This window comes from Ovis canadensis, chromosome 24 (assembly GCF_042477335.2).
Source record: "Ovis canadensis isolate MfBH-ARS-UI-01 breed Bighorn chromosome 24, ARS-UI_OviCan_v2, whole genome shotgun sequence".
Lineage (NCBI taxonomy): Eukaryota > Metazoa > Chordata > Mammalia > Artiodactyla > Bovidae > Ovis > Ovis canadensis.
In genome coordinates this window covers 49,172,725-49,193,351 of record NC_091268.1, presented here as the reverse complement: position 1 = coordinate 49,193,351, position 20,627 = coordinate 49,172,725, and the positions used below count along the sequence as shown (strand labels likewise).

At 50.4% G+C, this 20,627-nt stretch overlaps 1 protein-coding gene and 1 long non-coding RNA gene across 4 annotated transcripts in view; one reads left to right on the top strand and one right to left on the bottom strand.

Moving 5' to 3' along the window:
- Positions 1-10,305, bottom strand: part of LOC138429493 (uncharacterized) — a 46,847-nt gene extending 36,542 nt beyond the window's left edge. For both annotated transcript variants that reach the window (XR_011252818.1, XR_011252819.1), the window contains exon 1: positions 9,911-10,305. This is a non-coding gene — a long non-coding RNA (uncharacterized lncRNA). The remainder of the gene's footprint in view (positions 1-9,910) is intronic.
- Positions 10,306-10,436: 131 nt separating this feature from the next.
- The window catches only part of HIP1 (huntingtin interacting protein 1), a 133,846-nt gene continuing 123,655 nt past the window's right edge, over positions 10,437-20,627 (top strand). The window contains exon 1 of one of the 2 annotated variants that reach the window (XM_069571092.1): positions 10,437-10,641. In XM_069571092.1, coding sequence (XP_069427193.1) covers positions 10,522-10,641 — 120 coding nt within the window. In that variant the 5' untranslated portion in view covers positions 10,437-10,521. The remainder of the gene's footprint in view (positions 10,642-20,627) is intronic. The other variant, XM_069571093.1, reaches the window with a different exon arrangement.

Below are 20,627 nucleotides of genomic sequence, written 5' to 3'. Positions count from 1 at the left end.
CGGAGTTTCTGTTTGACTTGATAGAAAAGTTCTGGCAATGGATAGAGGTGGTGGTTGTGCGACATTGCAAATGTACTTGACATCACTGAATTGTATACCTTAAAAATGGTGAAAAGGATACACTTTATGTTACTATATTTTAACCACAATGAAAAACAGCTTTTTTAATAAAGCTGCGGGGAGGCTGCTGTAGAGTCCATATGAGAAAGGCTGAGGGCCTCGTGGAGGCAGGACAGGAGGGATGGGAGAGAGAAACTCCTGAGTTACCCAGGGCTCAAACCCAGAGGCTTTCGTTCCCACCTGGGTACTCTCCCGGGCTCACATGCTTTGATTCTATTCTAAAATTGCCTGCATCTGTTATACTACCTCTGTGAATTATCTAATACATCTTTGATATCGTGCCTGGGCTAATGTCTGACACATAGTAAATTCTTAATACCAATGTACTGGACGAAGGAAGGAAGGGATAAAACAAAGAGCCGAACTCCACAGCGATGGCTCTCAGGGGACACAGAAGAGACAGTAGCATCTTAGAATCACAGGGAAGCTTTTCTTAAGTGAACTTGCTCCTGCCCTTAGGTGAACCCTGCCCAAGGGCCACACCCAAATTCCAATACCTGGGGTCAGCTAGGATGCAGGCTGGGGGAAAAGGAACCCAGGTGAGGCGGACTCCTGGCAGGTGAGAAACCAGACGTATAGATGGATTAGGGTCTCAGCAGACACCGGGACCCTGACACAGAGAAGAGAGAAGCTGTGGGCAGAGAGACAGGAGCCGAGGATTGGCCGGAATGGGCTTGGATCCTTAGAAGCCAATCACAGTGCGTCCATCTCCCTGCTCTGGTCCTTAATGACCTTGCCTCCTCCATTATTAGTCCGGTGTTTCAGCTGAAGTTGTGACTCTGCGGGTCCATTAAGGCTCTCCTGGGGCTGTCTGGCTTCCACCAAGTGCATTAGAGCGGAGAAGGCACAGGCGTGGAGGCAGCACTCAGCCCCCACCGCGCCCATCCGTCGGGCCCCTCCCCTCCCCTTCCCTCTCCCCAGCCATCAACCCCAACAAATTCAAGGTGCTTAAGAGCATCCCTGCACTAACAGGTTCCTGGACCCTCCCACGTGTGAAGCAGTTTTCTCATTAGGGGACGTTTTGCACGTGATCGATCGGAACAATGCAGGGGGCGGTGGTTGGGCAGGGGGTGCGGAGTGGGGAGCGGGGATGCCGGCGGGGAGGCTGAGAGCGCCGACTTGGACGCCGGCTGCCTGGGCTGGGAGCCCAGGGCCACCACTTATCGCTTTGGGGATCTAAGATAAGTTCCTGAACCTGAACTCGATCATTAACCCCGGTTTCCTTACCGGCAAAGTGGAGATTATAGTGATACCAAGCTCCAGGGGTCGCCCTGAGGTTTAAATGAGGTAACTGCATTAAAAGCTGAGAGCGCAGGGCCGGCTCTGTAGTCAGTGATTAACTCTGGGCGGTTGCTGCAGCGGCTTCTTCTGTTGTCTTTATAATAATTGTTACAGTGAGAAGGTTGGACAAGATGGTCTCAGGGTCCTCTCAGGGGCTAATGTTCTGTTCATTAAGTAAATGTTTATGGAGCATGTATACTAGGCAAAGTCCTCTTCTAATAGAAGCGAGGAGATAGCCGGGAAAGAGAAAAATCTCTGACTTCGTATTTCCGGGAGGGGTCGGGGGAGAGTGCAGATACATGATAAAGGAATAAACATAATAAATAAATAAACTAGATAGTGCATTAGAAGGTAAGAACTTTGGAAATTCCACGCGGTCCAGTGGTTAGGGGGCCTCCCAGGGGGCCTCCCAGGGGGCACTCGTGGTAAAGAACTGGACTTACAATGCAGGAGATGTAAGAGACAAGGTTGGATCCCTGGGTTGGAAAGATCCCCTGGAGAAGAGCATGGCAACCCACTCCAGTATTCTTGCCTGGAGAATTCCATGGACAGATGAACCAGGCGGGCTACATACAGTTCATAGGGCTGCAAAAAGTCAGACAAGACTGAAGCAACTTAGCATGCATGCACGCCAGTGGTCGGGACTCTGAGCTTTCACTGCAGAAGGTTCAAGTTCTATCCCTGGTCTGGAAACTGAAATCCCACAAGCCCTGTGGTGTGGTCAAAAAAAAAAAAAAAAAAGGTAAGAGCTCTGAAAGAAATAGAAATGGTAGGAGATGCTCAGGAAGAGCCTCATTGAGAAGGTGACCTCTGAGCAAAGACTTGAAGGAGGCGAGGGCATGAGCCCGGCAGGTGTCTGAAGGAATAATATTCCAGGGAGTGACAATAGCCAGTGCAAAAGGCCTGAGACAGAAGTGTGCCTGGCTTTGGTAGAGGACACAATCTAATGAATGAGAAGTGAATGAAATGAAGACTAGCAGGTGAATCAGAGATAATGGGGTCAAAGCATGCAGGGTCTGTGACTTATTGTCAAGACCTTGGTTCTTAATGTGCACTGGTTATGAAACTGAATTGCACAGACAGTTTGGGGTGAAGTATCAATGGGAAAGAATAGCTTTATTCCTTTGCCAGGCAAAGGGGGCCACAGCTGGCTAATGCCTTCAAAACTGTGTGTCCCAATCTGGAGTGGGGTTGGGGGTGGAGGAGTCTTACAGTCCAGGGGTGGGGTTGTTGGTAAGGATTTGTGTGTGTGTGTGTGCTGGGCGTTCCTTCAATCCAGAGATCACCTGCCATCAAGTGGTGATGGGTGAACTGTGATGTGGACAGATGATTTGCATGCAAATGGAAATTATCAGGAATTAAGACAGGAGTTATGTTAGCACAAGTGACAGTGAGCTGGAATCATAAATATTTTAAAATGTAGGTTTTGAGACTTCTCTGGCGGTCCAGTGGCTAAGACTCCATGCTCCCAGTACCAGGGGCCTGGGCTCAATCGCTGGTGGGGGAACTCGATCCCACATGCTGCAGCTAAGACCTGCGAAATATTTATTTAAACAAAAAATAAATAAAATGCAGGTTTTATTATTACTCAGGTGTGTTGAGGCCGCCAGATCGGGAGATGACTGCCATTGAAAAGGTAGTTTGTTATACTCACAGATCCCAAGAGCTGGGTCGTGTCACCCCACACAGAACCCCACAGGGGAGCACCAGGGTAGATCAGGAGACAGAGGGAGAAAGGAAACTATGAGAACCTTTGTTGTGGTTTTAATGGGCGACGCAGGGTCAGCAGGGGTAGGGGTGGCTCCTTTGGATAACTTCAGCGGGTTCTGGGGTGTAGGGCCACCCCTAGTTCTCTGTACCGGCCGGGGGCTGATTACGGAAGGTGGGTTGCCCTCTGGAATGAGAGCTCCATAAAGGAGGAGTTAAGGTGTGAACCTTTGCATATGAAAGAAACACTCCAGGGAAGTTGCCATCTCTAAGAGTTAGTTGACCTAGAAAGGGTAGTCCCAAGGGAAGATTTCAGACTCAATGACTCCTTCCTTGATGCCTGAAAATCCATGAAGAGAGGTCAGAACCTCCCGCCCCACAGTGATCAGGAAGGGCCGGAGAGGAGAAGGGGAGAGGGAAGGAAGGGAAGGGAGGAGACGGGACAAGAGGGAGGAAAGGAAAAGGAGGAGAGAGGAGGATGATTCTTTTGGTTTATTCTCTTTGATTTTTAAAACTCTAAACATCATAACTTTGATAAAAAATTTTTTTTTAATTTAAAGAAAAAGAAAGATAATTCCAGTATTATTTCCTTGGACCTAACAGTTTACCATGGCAGGAATTAGTTAAATCCTTATTTTACAGATGAGGAAGTTGAAGGTCAAAGAGGTTAAGTGATGAGTACATAGTTAGCAAGTGGGTCTGGCACTTGGCCCCGGGTAGGGCCGATCCCAAACCCTGGGTTTTCCCCAGCTGCACGGGCTCACTGTCTAACGAAGAAATGACCAGCCACCTGATGCATGGTCTCTGGGAAACTTCCAGACCCACCGTCTCCTTCCTTGTCTGCCAAGGATGCTGGAAACTCCTCTAAGAGAGGAGAGAACCTCCCACCCTACAGCCATCAAGAAAGCAAGGAGCTCACCCCTGATGCTCACTGGCCACTTATATTGTGACTCTTCCTTCTTGTGTTAGGAATCTGGGTTCCCTAAGTCGAAGTAGCAGACACCTTTTGTACCTGGGTCCTTTTCTCTTCCCCACAGCACCCCTCCCCTGATAGGGACAGCCTCAGAGAGGGTAAACCCAAAGCCCTGCCCATCAAGACAGAAAATTGTCAAAGGGACACCTTAAAACCCTTTCTCTAACTGTCCTAGTCAGCCTGGCCTGAGCTCAGATCCTCTTACCCAAGATTTTGAATCTTGACTGAACCCGAAAGCCCACAGAAATCCTCTCCCAATCTCACTCCTCTCTAGACACAACCTGAGTGTCTCCCGCCTGTCTTCTCTCTCATGGCCTTGGACCCCACTGTGTGCTCCTTCGTGGCAGCCCGTAGCCCCCTCCTCCTCTTTCCATTTTTCTGCTCCTCCCATTTCTCCACCCTCGCTTTTCCTGACACATGATTTGGATTAGTGCCATAGAGCATAATGACAGCTTCTCCTGCTCCTGTTTAATTCACTTCTCAACACACTGCAATTTAGCGTCTGTATAGTAAAGCATTGACCTCACCGAAGGAGAGGGCTGGCTTTGCCTGCAGCTCCTGGGTGATGATCTCAAAGCCCTTCAAGTATCCTGCCTAATAAGAGTGTCTCTGTTGACCTGGGGACTCCCAGGTCTGACAGTGTTCTCCTACCTGGGCTCTGATGACACTGAGATCTGTTGGCCTCCCCCACCTTTGACTTCTCAGTCCTCATTTTCCTTGACTATTTCTTGCGGCTACTTCTTAACACTTGCTCAAGTGATAAGCATGGTGAGGCTTAAGCTCAGACCCAGATCCCCGTTGTTGTAAATCCCTAACTTGGTTCCCTACACTGTCCCCTTGCTCCTTAGTCATCCTGACCGGTGTGAAGGATTTAAAGTCAAGTAAATGGGGAGGGAGAGGGGCGGGATGTTCAAGCAGGAGGGGATATGGGTAAATCTATGGCTGATTCATATTGATGCTTGGCAGAAATCAACACAATACTGTAAAACAATTATCCTTCAATTAAAATTTAATAAATTAAAATAATAAAATTAGATAAAATGGTTTAGTTGCCAAGTCATGTCCGACTGTTGCAACCCATAGACTGTAGCCTGCCAGGCTCCTCTGTCCATTGGATTCTCCAGGCAAGAATACTGGAGTGGGTTGCCATTTCTTTCTCCAGGGGATCTTCCCGACGTAGGAATCGAACCTAGGTCTCCTGCATTGAAGCAGATTCTTTACTGACTGAGCTATGAGGGAAGCCCCTTAGATTAAAAAAAAAAATTTTTTTTTAATGTATATTTGAGGTTTCTCTGGTAGTCCAGTGGTTAAAGAATTCACCTGCCAATGCAGGGGACATGGGTTTGATCCCTGGTCTGGGAGGTTCCACATGCTGTGGAACAGCTAAGCCCATGAGCCGTAATTGCTGAAGTCGATGTGCTCCAGAGCCTGCGCTCTGCAACAAGACAAGCCATCGCAATGAGAAGCCCACGCACCATTACTAGAGAGTAGCCCCCATTCACCGCAACTAGAGAAAAGACCTGCACAGCAACGAAGACCCAGCGCAGCCACAATTAAATCGATTTTTAAGAGTATATTTGGTATATTCTAGATACATGTCCTAGTGTGTCCACAGGTGGACTCATTACCTTTCTCTGAATATATTCCTCGTCTAGATCAACGGCATTGTTTTGCTAGTGCAAGAGGAGGTCAGCTGGCCCTGCAGACCCTTGACCCCAGTGCATCACTGGGATCAATCCAGTGCTGTCTCTCCATTCCTGGCTTGCAGTCTGCTTGTCCAGCTTTGGTTCCGGTTCCCATTTGGGCTTAGTTCCTGTCTCCCTGGTTCTTGACTTGACGCAGGCCCTGGCTCCAGTTTCAGATTTTGCCTTAGGCTCCTGAGTCAATCAGGAGAGGCGTCCCCTTCCAGCTTAACTGGCCTAGTCAGGTGCGGGGCATCCTAGACCATTCCTGGTAGGGCTCTGCTGTCTTCTTACTGGCCACCACGCTTCTTTTCAATCTACCCTGACTCCCTACGACTCACACGCACAAAATTAACATTCTGAGTACTGGCTTGAACATGCAAGATCTGTCAAAGCCTTTAGACAATAAAGTATAAGTCATTGCTACATAACTAAGGGACACTTGCCATCTTGGAGCTTCTATTATGCACCAGCTAGTAATAAACTGAGAATCTGTTTTAACCAACATAAAAAGCACTTCTTGGGATATGTTTTGTTGTTTCTATATTTATCAAATATTATGTTTACATTTTCTTAATTTTATTTTCTAAATTAAAAGATCCATAAGGGTGTTAGGGTTAGGGTTTTCTTAGTGAAAAAAAGCCAGACAAGAATACATCCTGTATGATTCCATTTATATAAAATTCTAGAAAATTCAACTAATCCATGGTGGCAGCAAGCAGATCAGTAATTGCCTAGGCACAGGGGTTTGGGAGGAGGAAAGACTGGACTGGACCTCCCTGGTGGCTCAGCGGTAAAGAACCTGCCTGTCAATGCAGGTACGCAAGTTCGATCTCCGGGTTGGGACGATCCCCTAGAGAAAGAAATGACAACTCACTCCAGTATTCTTGCCTGGAAAATCTCATGGACAGAGGAACCTGGCAAGCTGCCCTCTATGGGGTCTCAAAGAGTCGGACATGACTTAGAGACAGCATGCACGCAAGACTAGATTACAAAGAGACATGAAGAAATCTTTGGGGGTGATGAATATGTTCTTGATGTGATGATGTTTTCATGAGTGTATATTTGTATGTCAAAACTCATCAAACTGTATACTTTAAATAGATGCAGTTTAATGTTGATTAATTATATCTCATTAAGCTATCAAAATATGTATACTTGGGCTCCAGGATCCTGTAGGAATAGTGTGGTCAGCTTCTGTGTTATATGGTATTTGGAGAAGGAAATGGTAGCCCACTCCAGTATTCTTGCCTGGAGAATCTCATGGACAGAGGACCCTGGCAGGCTACAGTGCATGGGGTTGCAACAGTTGAACATGGCTTAGCAACTAAACCACCATCAACAACCACCACCACCACAAGGTATTAAATCAAATTCAAACTAGATGTGGGGAGGGGAAGATTTTATCAGTTACAGAGAGGCAAGTAATAAGACAGATATGACCCCCACAATGGGTTTCCCAGAGATAAGATTCCATATCTGGAAACCAGGCATCCCCAAAACATATAAAACAAGTGGTCCCAACACTGCTTGGAGAGACTGGAGGAACTGAAGGCAGCGAGCAGAGTCTTATCATCTACATCCTGGGGGAGGGTTTCCCTCAACCCTTGGCAAAGGGTTTTGCTGCTGCGGCAAGTGGGAAATCTTATTTTTAACTCACTCTTGAGTTTCACGGAGGAAGGTAGCTCACTTGAGTCTTTCTCCACAGAGTGCCTCCAAACCACAAATTCCCGATTCCTACTCTGGTTTATCCTAATAAGAAGTAGGCTGATCCCTTAATCCTTGTTTAAAGGGCCCCTGTTTACTGAAGCTATAAACTCTGGGCAAAGGCTTACAAATCACTCTTTAGCTGGGTCCGGAGCAGGAGGTGGGCAGAATGGACAGCAGGAGGTGACACTGGTATGAAGCCTGTCTGTTTTCCTGGTAGGTACACTCTGGTGAGGGCCCCCTCTACCCCCGTCCTTTGCTGGGAGCTCTGGATCTAGCCTCCACTCATATCCACTCTGCTCTGAGCCTGGAAGGAGGGCGGTACCTGACCCATCACCCTAGCCCTCTTCTTCCAGCTGGGTTTGGCCAGAGGGAGGCACTAGTAGGAAATGAAAGGACGGGAGGTTGGGGTCTTCGGTGACTGATCTTCTACCTTAGGCCACAGTTCCTGCCAGGTACCTCGTCTCCATGACTAGAGCAAAGCCTGGAAAACTAGGTGACAGCTAATCTCATCCCAGAGAAAGCCAAGGGGGCACTCCAAGGCCTCCCTGACAAACACAGTCTAAGAGGAGGCGAAGCCAGTGCTTGCTATGCAGCTGTAGCCTCGGTGCAGCTCCCTCCATCACGGCGGGGGTTCAGTCCCCACGTTGTGTCCGACTCTTGCGACCCCACAGACTGTAACCTGCCAGACTCCTCTGGCCATGGGATTTCCAGGGCAAGAATACTGGAGTGGGTTGCCATTCTCTTCTCCAGGGGATCCTCTCAACCCAGAGATTGAACCTTCATTTCCTGCATTGGCTGGTGGATTCTTTACCACTGAGCCCCAGGGAAGACCCTTCCATCATATGCCACCCTTAAATCCTTCTTCTACAGAAGTTCTAGGGTTTCCCTGCTGGTCCAGTAACTAAGACTCAGTGCTCCCAATGCAGGGGACCATGATTTGATCCCTCGTCAGGGAACTAGACCCCACATGCTGAAACTAAAGGATCTCGCATGCTGCACCTGAGACCTGGTGCAATCAAATAAAGGAATATTTTTTAGAAAGAAAAAAAATTCTAATTCTGGCCCCAACGCTGCCTCCTCTCTCCCCCTCATTACTTTGTCCAAACCTGTTCACAGAACCCATCACTTCATGGCAAATAGATGGGGAAACAGTGACAGACTTTATTTTCTTGGGCTCCAAAATCACTGCAGAGGGTGACTGGAGCCATGAAATGAAAGACACTTGCTCCTTGGAGGAAAAGCTATGACCAGCCTGGACAGCATATTAAAAAGCAGAGACGTTACTTTGCCAACAAAGGTCCATCTAATCAAGGCTATGATTTTTCCAGTAGTTGTGTATGGATGTGAGAGTTGGGCCATAAAGAAATGCCAAAGAATTGATGCTTTTGAACCGTGGTGTTGGAGAAGACTCTTGAGAGTCCCTTGGACTGCAAGGAGCTCCAACCAGTCCATCCCAAAGGAAATCAGTCATGAATATTCATTGGAAGGACTGATGCTGAAGCTGAAACTTCAATACTTTGGCCACTTGATGCGTAGACCTGATTCATTTGAAAAGACCCTGATGCTGGAAAAGACTGAAGGCAGGAAGAGAAGGGGACGACAGAGAATGAGATGGTTGGATGGCATCACCAACTCGATGGACCTGAGTTTGACTAAGCTCTGGGAGTTGGTGACAGACAGGGACGCCTTGCCTGCTGCAGTCCATGGAGTTTCAAAGAGTCCCACCCGACTGAGCGACTGAACTGACTGATTCACAGAACCTCCCACAGGATTGAACTCTCTCCTGGCTTGCTAGTGGAGGCCCTCGTGGGCTCTCACCTACCGCCGGAGTCTCCCCATTGGTTCCCTTCCTTCCCGTCGCCCCCAGAATCCCATCCACACGATGCCAGCTGGCAAAGCCGTCAGAGGCTCCCCAGTGCCTACATAGGCCCACCCCCTCTTCTGCTTCTCTATTGAATGTGTGAATTTTTATCAAAAGCTCTTAGTCAAAAAAAAAAAAAAAAAGTAACGCCTTTCTTTACTTTGAGTTGCAAAAAGCATTTATTTTTAAAACATCAAAACTGGCATTTGAACAGAAAACTTTTAACTTTCTTCAGCATCTCGGCTAAGGATCTTACTTCCACCCCCTTCCATCCCCCCTACGCCTGTCGTCAGTACCTTGGCTGACGACGGAGCAGGATGGGAGGGGTGTCCCAGAGCCGGGGATAAATATTAAAATGTCCACATGGGTTTCTACCAACGAATACATCCTGACCAGATCCAGAGGGTGAGAGGTTTGTAAAGGTGTCGAGAAGTTTCCACTGACCCAGCCCAGCGCTCCCTGGTCTGCGAACATTACAAAAGGGATGGGCAGGGATTCGGGGCAGGGGCAGGACGAGGGAGAAGGCGGTGGGAGCCGCTACCCACGCCGGCCAGGTCTGCGACCCGCTGAACCAACCTGCGGAGGCCCGGCCTCAGGGCAAGCGCATCCTGGGACAGGGGCCGCCGAGCTGGTCCATCGCGCGCGCTCTTGTCTCCGGCCCGAAAAGAGTTAACAGGCCAGTCCCACGCGGGCCCGGATTCCCTGCGGCAGGCCCAACTCACCGCCAGCTTGACCCCCGCCCACCAACCAAGCCGGGACCTCGCGGCGCCCGGGGTGGGGTGGGGGGACTGGGAGAGTGCGGCTCGCTGGGAGCTCGCGGGTGCAGCCAGCGGCTGGGAGAGCCGCGCTCTGGGCGTCGGGGAAGGGGCGGGCTAGGGCAGGTCAGGCCCGCCCCCGCCAGGGGCGGTGGAGGCCGGTGACCGACAGGCCTCCGGGCCCGTCCCGGCGCGCCTGACGGTCCGGAGCGCCCTGCAGGGTAGGGCCGGGGCGGGGGCTCTGGAGAGGGCGGGGGCGGACGGGGAAGCCTCTGGGCTGGGGCGGGGCCTCGGCAGAGTAGCAGCGCTCTCAGCCAATGGGAGGCGGGCGCCTTCCCGTTAGCGCCGGATCCCAGTGGATAGGGAGGGGCGGGCGGCGCCGTGGGGATCCCGGGGCGGCTGAGGGCCCCTGACTCGGCTCCGCGCGGCGACATGGACCGGATGGCCAGCTCCATGAAGCAGGTCCCCAACCCCCTGCCGAAGGTGCTGAGCCGGCGTGGGGTTGGCGCGGGGATGGAGGCTGCGGAGCGGGAGAGCTTTGAGCGGACTCAGGTGAGGACCGGGGCGGGGTGGGGGACACCCCCGGTCGTGCACGGCTGGGGCATCCCGCAGTGTCCTGGAGGGGACTCGAAGGGAGTAGGGATCTTGCAGGCCCAGGGAAGGACTGAGCAAGGGGGCATCTGGTGCGGTGGTCAAGGCGGTCTGGGAAGGTCGGGGACCCCGGGGCCATCCCGGCTGGCCTGGGGGAGAGGGCAGGGCGGCTCCGAGCAGCTGGCACGGTCCGCGCGGTGCGACCGACTGGAGCCGGTCCCGGCGGGGCAGGGCAGGGGTCACGGGGGCGGTGAGAGGGGAAGGAACGCGAAAAGGGGGCCGAATGGAAGGGGTGCCCCTAGCTGGGGAAGGTCCCTGGCGGAGGGGTGGCGCTGGGAGTCGCAAGTGTGGCTGCAGAGAGTGGGGCGCTGAGTCGGGAATGTGAGGGCTGGGGCGCCCTGTACTCTCCGCTCGATCACTTCAGGACTGCGTTGACATTCCCCCCGTCCCTAGCATCCCCTTCCTTGTGCCTCTAGCTTGGCTCACGCCAGCCCCCAGCTGTCGGCCTCGGAGGACCGGACTGAAGGGGTCTGAGCCCGGAGGAAGGAATGTAGGAAATGCGGTGTGTGGCCGAGTTTGGAAGATGACCGGGGGCTGGAGGAGGGGGCCGGCCCAAGGACAGAAATTGAGGGTCCTGGACCAGTGGCCCCGATTCGGGTCAAGTTGGGTTGTCCTGGGGTGCCCAGAACCCTGAATCGGGGTTTTGATTTCATCCCCCCAAATGTGCCTGACAGCTAATAGGCAGCCTGCCCTAAATTGTCCAGCCTGAGCAGGGCTAGGGGCCAAAATTCCTCACTGTCATCAACAAAAAGCCACAATCCATTTTTACCTCAGAGTTTTAATGCCTGGTGTATTGATTGGACTGAATAAAGCTGACATGTTTATGGTGTTCATCGGCTGGTTTGTATGCAAAATCCATTTCGAAGGGCACAGCACTTCTTTTAATCCCACTGCCAAAGTTGTATGGGCAAGTTTGTTCCTCACTCGCGCTCACTCTTGCTCTCGGAGTGGAACCTTTGAAGAGCCAGGGGGCTTCCGCTGCCAGAAGCTGGTTCTCCCGTTCTGTTCTGCTCCCCACAGCCCTCCCCAAACTTAGTACCATGTGAGGGAAGGGCAGTGGGGTTTTAGATAAAGATTGTGAGGTCCTGATTGAGTGTTCCATGTAGGGAATCTTGCAAAGAAGGAAGCTTTTCATGAAAACCCAGGGGACTAATTCCTCTTCTTTTTCCAGGCACCTCTGGCCCTTCGCAGGTGTGTCCAGGTGGTGTAAAGTAGGCAGTGTCCCCTCCCTAGGTCATCATTCTACCCCGCACGGGATGGGAGAGAAGGCTCTTTACTTCTCTCTCCCAGGGTCTGGCTGGGTTTAAGCTTTATTTTCTAATTCTGTGGATTGGACCCCAGAAAGGAAGGAAGATGCTTGTCTGCTATGGGCATTATGCCCTCGTCTAGCTGCCTGGGCACACAAGGCTTCTTGCTCCAGGAAACAGTGTAAATCTTTCTTGTAATGGACAAGGAAAATAAATGGTAATTCATTCCTTTTAGAGTCTCCAGTAAAAACTGGAGCAATAGAGAAATACACATAAGAGTTTGACCCATTATAGTGATGGAAATTAGGTTTGTGAAAGTTTCTCTAGCTATCCAGGGACGTCCCAACAAGGAGAGTCTAGGTCAGTGGTAGGCAGTATCTTACATTCTGTGGGGCGCTGATAATTGGCCAGATTTGAGCTAGTGGCTTGTGTGTGTGTGTGTGTGTGTGTGTGTGTGTGTGTGTAAGGGAGGTAGAATGAATCAGGAAAAGAGTTTCTGTGTTGCTGAAACTATTAGGGCAATAAGAGAGTGAAGAAAAGGAAAGAGAACAATTCTAAAAACCTCACCTTAGTCAATCTGCAAAAATGTGTATTGTTTAATGACTACTTACCCAATGTATGTGTGTGTTAGTCACTCAGTCGTGTCTGAATCTTTGCTACCCCATGGACTGCAGCCTGCCAGGCTCCTCTGTCCACAGAATTCTCCAGGCAAGAATACTGGAATGGGCAGCCATTCACTTCTCCAGGAGATCTTCCCAACCCAGGGATCGAACCCGGGTCTCCCTCATTGCAGGCAGATTCTTTACAGTCTGAGCCATATGAACATGAGTTATAAAAAAAATTTAATGAGTTAAGAGACCATGGAATCAGTGAAGGTGGACGGATGATTGTAACTAATTATGTTTGGCACTTTTCTGAGTACTTTATTGTATCACCTTCTTTAATTTCAGTAAAGTACTGTGAGGTGATATTGACAAGGACCTATGAGGTGAGTATCAACCACAGTTTATCTGGAGGAAATTGAGGCACAGAGAAGTTAAGTAACTTGCCCAAGGTCACACAGCATGTTGTGATCCCAACCTTTAACCACAGCTCTGTGTGGCTTCTGAGTACTGGGCCGAGCACTGGTATGGGAGCTGGAAGAGGCTGAAATTTGATAGCCAGGCACATGGAGGGGCTGTGGCCCCAGGCAAGTTTTCCAGCTTTTCTTAGCCTTGGGTTCCTTATTGCAAAATAAGGATACTACTTACCTCACAGGTTGGTTATGGGAGACTAGATTAAATAATATACCTGGAGGCATTTTGTAAACTGGAGAGCACTGTGGCGATGATGATTGCTATAATCTGAGGAGGAGAGGGGACCAGAAAAAAGGCCAAGTACTGGGGCAGGCTGTGATGAACTGTTCAGTAGAGGGACAGAAGTGTTCCTGGTTAATGCAGTGATTACCAGGAGTGATTGCTTAAAGTCCAGGCTGTTAGGGTGCGAAGCGGGTGGGAGCCCTGCGAGGTCTGAACCCCATCCTTCAGCCTGAGCCAGCACTTGCTGGGGAGAGAGGAGGGATGGGGCAATTCCAGGAGAAAAGGTATGGTCTGGAGGCGGGTGTAAATGAGATTCATCAGTTAAGGTGGACAGAGCAGAATAGGCTCCTCCCACCTCCAAACGCCTTGCACCCTGTCCTGTCCCCGCTTCCCTGTGACCCCCAGCACCCCGTGAACTTCCTGAGGGTGGGACGGTGTCTCACTCGAACTTCTGTCCTCATGTGCCTAGGGCTGGTGTTAGTGGTGAAGTGACTGTAGTCTTGGGTCCAAAGTGACGAGTTGGCCCCTGCCGGGATGCCTGGCGTGGATGGGGAACTCAGCTCTGGGCCACAGGGCACATCTGTGATTACTTGATGTTCTTTCTTAATGGCCCCCAGTTCCCTCCTGGTCCTGCCTTGTCTCTGCGCTCTCAGCCCGTGGCCCTGCCCCAGGCCCCTCCATGGACTCTGAGTTCCCTGCCTTCCTTCCGGTCGGATTTGCGCTCCGGCTGTCTGTGCCCTCAGACCAGACTTGTTTTCCCACCAGTTGTCAGCCTCTTCCAGGAAGCCTTCCCTCCTCAACTCTCCTGGGATCATCCTTATATTTCACGTGATCACTGTCCCTGCCAGCCCCCGGCTCCAGCTAGACCCCCGGTGTGCTGCCCACCCAGCCCATTACCAGCGCCCTTCAGACTCTGGGGACATAAAACGTAGATCTTGCCCTCAAAAAAGCTACAGTAATAATGATATGTGGCCTGGAGCACTTTACAGTTTGTAAGTTTTAGCACTGTTGGGGCTGCACTGTGGTGGGTGTTATCACCCTCATTGTATGGATGAGAGCTTGGTAACTTGCCCAGGACTGCCAGTTGGTGAATGAAAGGGTCAGAATTCAAACCCAAGACTCGGGGTTCTAGGCCCTGGTTGTAGGTCTCAGGCCCTGTCCACCACACTGTCCTTACGTCAGCCAAGAGGGCGATTCTGGAATGAATCAGTAGGGTTGCCACTCACAGACAAAATGTCCTGTCTCTATTTACTTAGCTGGAAAATGGTTTTCTCCATGGTTTGCTTGTTTTTTCAACATCCTCTTGGTGAGTACATACTGTGAAGGGGACACAGAGATGAGTAAGATAAAGAGACTGGCCCCAGAGGAGCTCATGAGTCAGCGGGGAGGTGGACCGGCCACAGCGGGCCTCCTCCAGGGGGAACAGAGGACCCACGGCGCTGGCAGTGCTGGAGCCAGTAGCAGGGCAGGACCTGCTGCATCAGAGCCTGTATTTCAACCAGACACGGAAGTTTGAGCTGCTGCACTCTGTGGCAGCTGAGTGCTGGGATCAGAAGAGAGCACGAGGCTCTGGAAACACAGAGAAAGGGACAAACCCTTAGTCACGCTCTCTTGGATGGAGCCCACGACAGAGTAAAAGGTGCTAACCAATCATATAATGAGAAGAACCAGGAGACATAAACAAATATTTGTAAGGGCTTGCTGGCTCCTAGGGACTTGCTAGGTGATTTATAGCCATTATCTTATTTGATAGCTCAGGCTCAGAGAGGCCAAGTGACTTTTCCAAGGTCACACAGCAAGCAAATAGACCAGCCAGGGCTTCAGAATCAGATGGCCAAGGCCTCTTCTCCACATTTACATCATCTGCCATCGTGAACATGATCTTCAGCAGATGCTCAGCCTTCAGTTCACCAGCTGAAAAATTTTAGGGTTGGGCTGGAGGGATCAGTGGTTCTCAGATCTGGCTACACTGAAATGGCTTCTAACATAAAAGATTCTGTATATTGTCCCCTGCTTGCTCCCTTAGTGAGTACTGAAAACTAGAAAGGATGCTGAGAGCTTTCTTTGGCTCCGTAGTTTTGTTCTCTTCTGGTTTCCTCCCAATGATACTAATGAGAAAAGCCAGCATTGATCACACTTACTCTGTGCAAATGTAAAGGCCTTGCACAGACCTCCCCTTTTAATCGTTACAAAATACTTACAGATTATGAAGTGTTAGTCACTCAGTCACGTCCGACTCTTTTGTGGCCCCATGGACTATAGCCTGCCAGGCTCCTCTGTCCATGAAATTCTGCAGGTAGGAATACTGGAGTGACTGCCATTCCCTTCTCCAGGGGAATCTTCCCAACCTGGGGGTTGAACCTGGGGCTCCTGCATTGCAGCCAGATTCTTTACTGTCTGAGCCACCAGGACACCACCCTGTTTTATAGATGAGGCAGTTGAAGTTGAGAGGCTTAATAACCAGCTCAAGGCTCTGAAGTGAGTAAATGACAGAGCTGGGACTCGAAGCCAGGAAGACCGGCCCGCGAGCCTGGCTTTTCCGACTGCCGGCCCCGTGGCACTGCCTGGGCCCCTCTGGCTCCTGTCCGTCTTCCTCCCCTTGGGGAAACTTGGGGTCCCCAAGGCTCTGTCCTCACCCCACTTCTCTTTTACCTCCTGTCTACTTCCTAGCCCTCACTTCCATCTGATGGTTTCTGTTCTCACCCCCATGACACCGACTTCCTGGCCTGCGTGACCACTTTCCATTGGACATCTGCTCCCTGATAAACCACTCATGCCCCAAACTCCACTTGGGCCTCCCCGGCCGGTGAACCCCTGGGCCCCGCTCCCTTGACTGCCGTCATCTCCCAGGATCTGCCCGGAGCCCTCCCTGCCTCTTGCCCGCTCTGCCACACTGCATTCTGTGATGTTTCTCCGATCCTTCCCTCCTTGGCTTCTCGCTGTCCCTGCCCTATTTCCTCCTGCCTGCATCTTTGTAATCCCATCCTTTATGCCCCCTCAAAGAGCCTGATGACTGGTGGATTGTCCCTAATGCCTAGCACTGCCTGTGTAACTCGGTTTTTCCAAAAACCTGCGCTGGCTGCCCAGAGACCCTGCAGGATGTGGTACCTTCAGGGTCCCTAATCCCTGTCCTCACAGAGCATCCTCCACCAGGCAGCTCCTGTGATCTGGTTCAGGTGTGCAGGGGCCATTCCCTACTGTATGTCTCTCCTGTTCATCTGTGCTCACATCTTGGCTTCCTTTCCACGCTGGAAGTTCTTTTTTCCTTTTTTCCCAGTATTTATTTATTTATTTGGCTGTACCGAGTCTTAGTTTTGGCATGCGGGATCTTCAGAGATCGAACCAGGGCCCCCTGCATTGGGAGTGTGGACTCTTAGCTACTGGACCAGCAGGAAAGTCCTAAGACTGGAAGCTCGTGAGGGCAGGGTCTGAGTCTTAGCGGGCCCTTGCACGAGGCAGGCACTGGGGCCTGTTTGCCAAACATGTGAATGTTCAGCAGTCAGAGGATCTACAGCAGCCTGGGGCCGTAGGCAGGCCTCTGCTTGCAGAACGCTTTTCTTTGCACATTTTGGAGGTTCTCTCTCTGTCTCCTTCAGTTTCCCTAATGATTATATCTCACTAGATGCTGCCCTGTGTGCCGGGCCTGGGCACCCAGGGTACCGTGGAAGTACATCACTCAACTCCTGAGAGCTTGGTTGGAGAATTCACTCAGGAAAGAGCCTGATGGGGCTGGAAACAGAATTAAGGCTCAAGGGTAATGATTTGAATTTCCATCAAGTTCAGACACTTGGTAAACATTCCCAAACCATGGCCTTGGACTTCCTAGAACTTCATTCTGCTTCAGGTCAGATCTTTCTGAGCTAGAAGAGGTTATCAGGAAGGGAGAGAAACTGGTCTGGTGTCCTGGGCCCCTGGACATGCCCAAGGGCAGTGGCCTCTGTGCAGGTGCTGGAGTTTGGGGCTGAGCATAAGAGATGTTAGGATGATTGTGGGAACAGGAAGTCTGGGGATGTTAGGATGAGTATGAGAACAGGAAGTCTGGGGACATCAGGAGGAATACAAGAATAGGAAGTCTGGGATGTTAGGATGAGTACAGGAACAGAAAGTCTGGCTTTGCCCCTGCATCTCATTGCAAAATGAGGAGGCTGGAAAAGATTTCTGAGGGTCCTTCCAGGTCTCAAATATTTCAGCTTTTAGAACTCCTGTAAGCAGCCTTTCACATTAAGATCACGACACTTGTTTCTTCTGAGCTGTCAACTGCTGTCTTGAAAGGGGTTCCCAAATGCCCCCTGTCTGTGGGATGGGGCTCCAGTACCAGTGATGTGGGGCTCACAAAAGGACGGTGCTGCTCCTTAGGAAGGGATGGGGTATGTCCGCGTGGTCCAGGAGAGAAGATTCCCGGCCCCACTTGGGCTCTGAAAGTGTTGCTCACTCTCAAGGCACTGATGAGGTTCATTTTATGCTCCCCATCTGCAGGCCCACTCATTCCACTACCTCGGGACCAAGTGTGCGGGAGGCCTGGGTGGGGCGCGGGGTAGCCTGGGGCGGCAGCACCACGGGCCAGTGGCCAGGCCTTCTCCTGCATCCAGAAGGGTTGACGGCCTGGAGAGGTGCCCACCTAGGAAAGGGAACTTGTCAGCCCCACCTCTTGGCAGGATGGTGACTGCTTCCTGTTTTCCTGTCTGGGCAGGCAGGGAGGAGCCCTGTTCCCGGCTGTGGGCAGTGAAGTTTGACGCTGCGGGGAGAGGGCTGGGGACCCAAGGTGTTGTCTGGCATAGCCCGCGGGGGAGAGAGCACGCATCTTCTTGGATCTGAAAGGCCGCCCTTTACTGCCACCTCTGCGATCAGTGCTCAGAGAGCCCAGGAAGCTGGGCTATTCAGGAAGCCAGTGTGGCCAGTCACTTCTTTTACTATCACCGTGCGAAGTTTTCAAAGTACGTTTACAAGTAACCTCTTTTCAGCCGTGGAGCAACCAGGCAGTAGGTAATTTTGGTCAGTTCTCAGGCATGGACACTGAAGCCCAGAGAGCTTCTGTGGCTTGCCCAGGAGCACCCAGGAAGTGGCTGAGGAGCTGAGGCTGGAACCTGGTGGGTCTGACCTCAGATTGTACACTTTTTTTTCCAAACCCCTAAAGCTGAAGCCTGGCCAAGGTTGGTAACTTCAAAAAGGTACAGAGATTTTTTTTTTTTTTTTACTCCCTAGATTTTTTTTCAATTGACTTATTTGGACATTTGAAATTCCTCCCAGAAGATGTTTTGCAACACATCACATCCCAAAGACAGAGGAGCCTGGCGGGCTACAGTCCATAGGGTCGCAAAGAGTTGGACATGATTGAGTGACTAAGCATAGCACAGCACAACTATCAGATAGAGTAGGAAATGGCAACCCACTCCAGTATTCTTGCCTGGAGGATTCCACGGATAAAGGAGCCTGGCGGGCTACAGTCCATAGAGTCACAGAGGGTCGGACACAACTGAGCGCAGCACAGCATAGCAACTATCAGAAAAGCCTGTATCCAGAAGATGTTTAAAAAAAAGGAAAACCAGAAAGGACAACCCAATAGAGAAACAAGCAGGAGGAACTTCACAAAAGAGGATAAGCAAATGGCCAACAAACATATAAAAAGGTGTACAACTTTGTTAGTAAGCAGGGAGGTAAAAATTAAACTGAGATATTGCTACATGTCCATCAGGATGAAAGAAATGAAAATGGGAAAAAAATTCACAGTGCCAAGTGTTGGCAAGCATGTGAAGCAATGCAAGCGCTCGTGGACTGCTGATGGGGCTGGACACTGGTGCAGCTGTATTTCAAAACAGCCTGGTTGTCTCTCTAGTCAAAGCTATGGTTTTTCCAGTAGTCATGTATGGATGTGAGCATAGGACCATAAAGAAGGCTGAGCACTGAAGTACTGATTCTTTTGAACTGTGGTGCTGGAGAAGACTCTTGAGAGTCCCTTGCACTGCAAGGAGGTCCAACCAGTCCATCCTGAAGGAAATCAGACCTGAATATTCACTGGAAGAACGGATGCTGAAACTGAAGCTCCACCTGGATGTGGAGAGCTGATGTGGCCACCTGATGTGAAGAGCCAACTCATTGGAAAAGACCCTGATGCTGGGAAGGATTGAAGGTGAAAGAAGACGGTGGTGGAGGATGAGATGGTTGGACAGCATCACTGAGTCATGGACATGAGTCTGAGCCAATTCCGGGAGATAGTGAAGGACAGGGGAGCCTGCGAGAGAGTTGGACACCACTTAGTGACTGAACAACAGCAACAACATCAAAAATTAGCACACTCAGTAACTCGCCAAGTCCACAACAAGCAATATACCCAACAGAAATGTATGCCCACGCACCAAAAGGTATTCATAGAAGAATATTTATTCATAATCATGTTATGTAATAACCCCAAACTAGAAACAGCTCAAGAGCTTATCAGCAGTAGATGGATAAGTAAATTGTGATCTTGTCTCTCATGGTGATACTACATAGCAGTGAAAATGAGCAAACTCTAGTTACCCTCAACAGCATGGGGGACTCTCTTTTTTTCTGATATAGACCATTTGTTTTGAAGTCTTTATTCGATTTGTCACAATATTGCTTCTGCTTTATGTTTTGTTTTTGGCTATGAGGCATATGGGATCTTAGCTCCCCAACCAGGAATCGAACCTGCACCCCTTACATTGGAAGACGAAGTCTTAACCACTGGACCACCAGGATTAAGTCACAACATGACTCTTACAAACATAATGTTGGGGGCGGGGGGAGAGACAGACTCTCAAAGGACAGCTGTGAAGACTTCCATTTATATTAAGTTCAAAAAACAGGCAAAGCAAAACTGGGACTTAGGGGTGCTTGCATAGATGATAAAACTGTAAAGAAAAAAGGGACTGATTATTCTAAGAGCCCAGATAAAGGTCACCTTTGAGTGCAGGAGAGGTGAGTGAGGGGGAGGGTGTTCAGAACAGGGGCGCTTCTGTGGTCCTGCCATCCATCTGTGTACTGGCCTGGATGGTGGTTTATGATAATTCATTAAGCTGTGCTTTTTCGCTTCATGCAGTTCTCTCTATTTATATATTTCAGAATACAAAAGATTATAAAAAGCCTCTTTCCAGGGAGTAGGAGACTGTCTTGCGGAGGCTAAGTAAGAACCTGCCATTTAGATATCCACCCACCCTTTGAGGTCTCTCTCAAACACAGCCTCCCCCGTGAAAGTGCCTCTGACGCTGCCCTGGAGCTGGGAAGTGTTTGATTTATGAATCATGCGTCTACAAGCTGCACACTCCGAGTGCTGCTGTAACACGGAGCGGGGCGGGTGACACCTGTCATTAGGCCACGCTTAGCA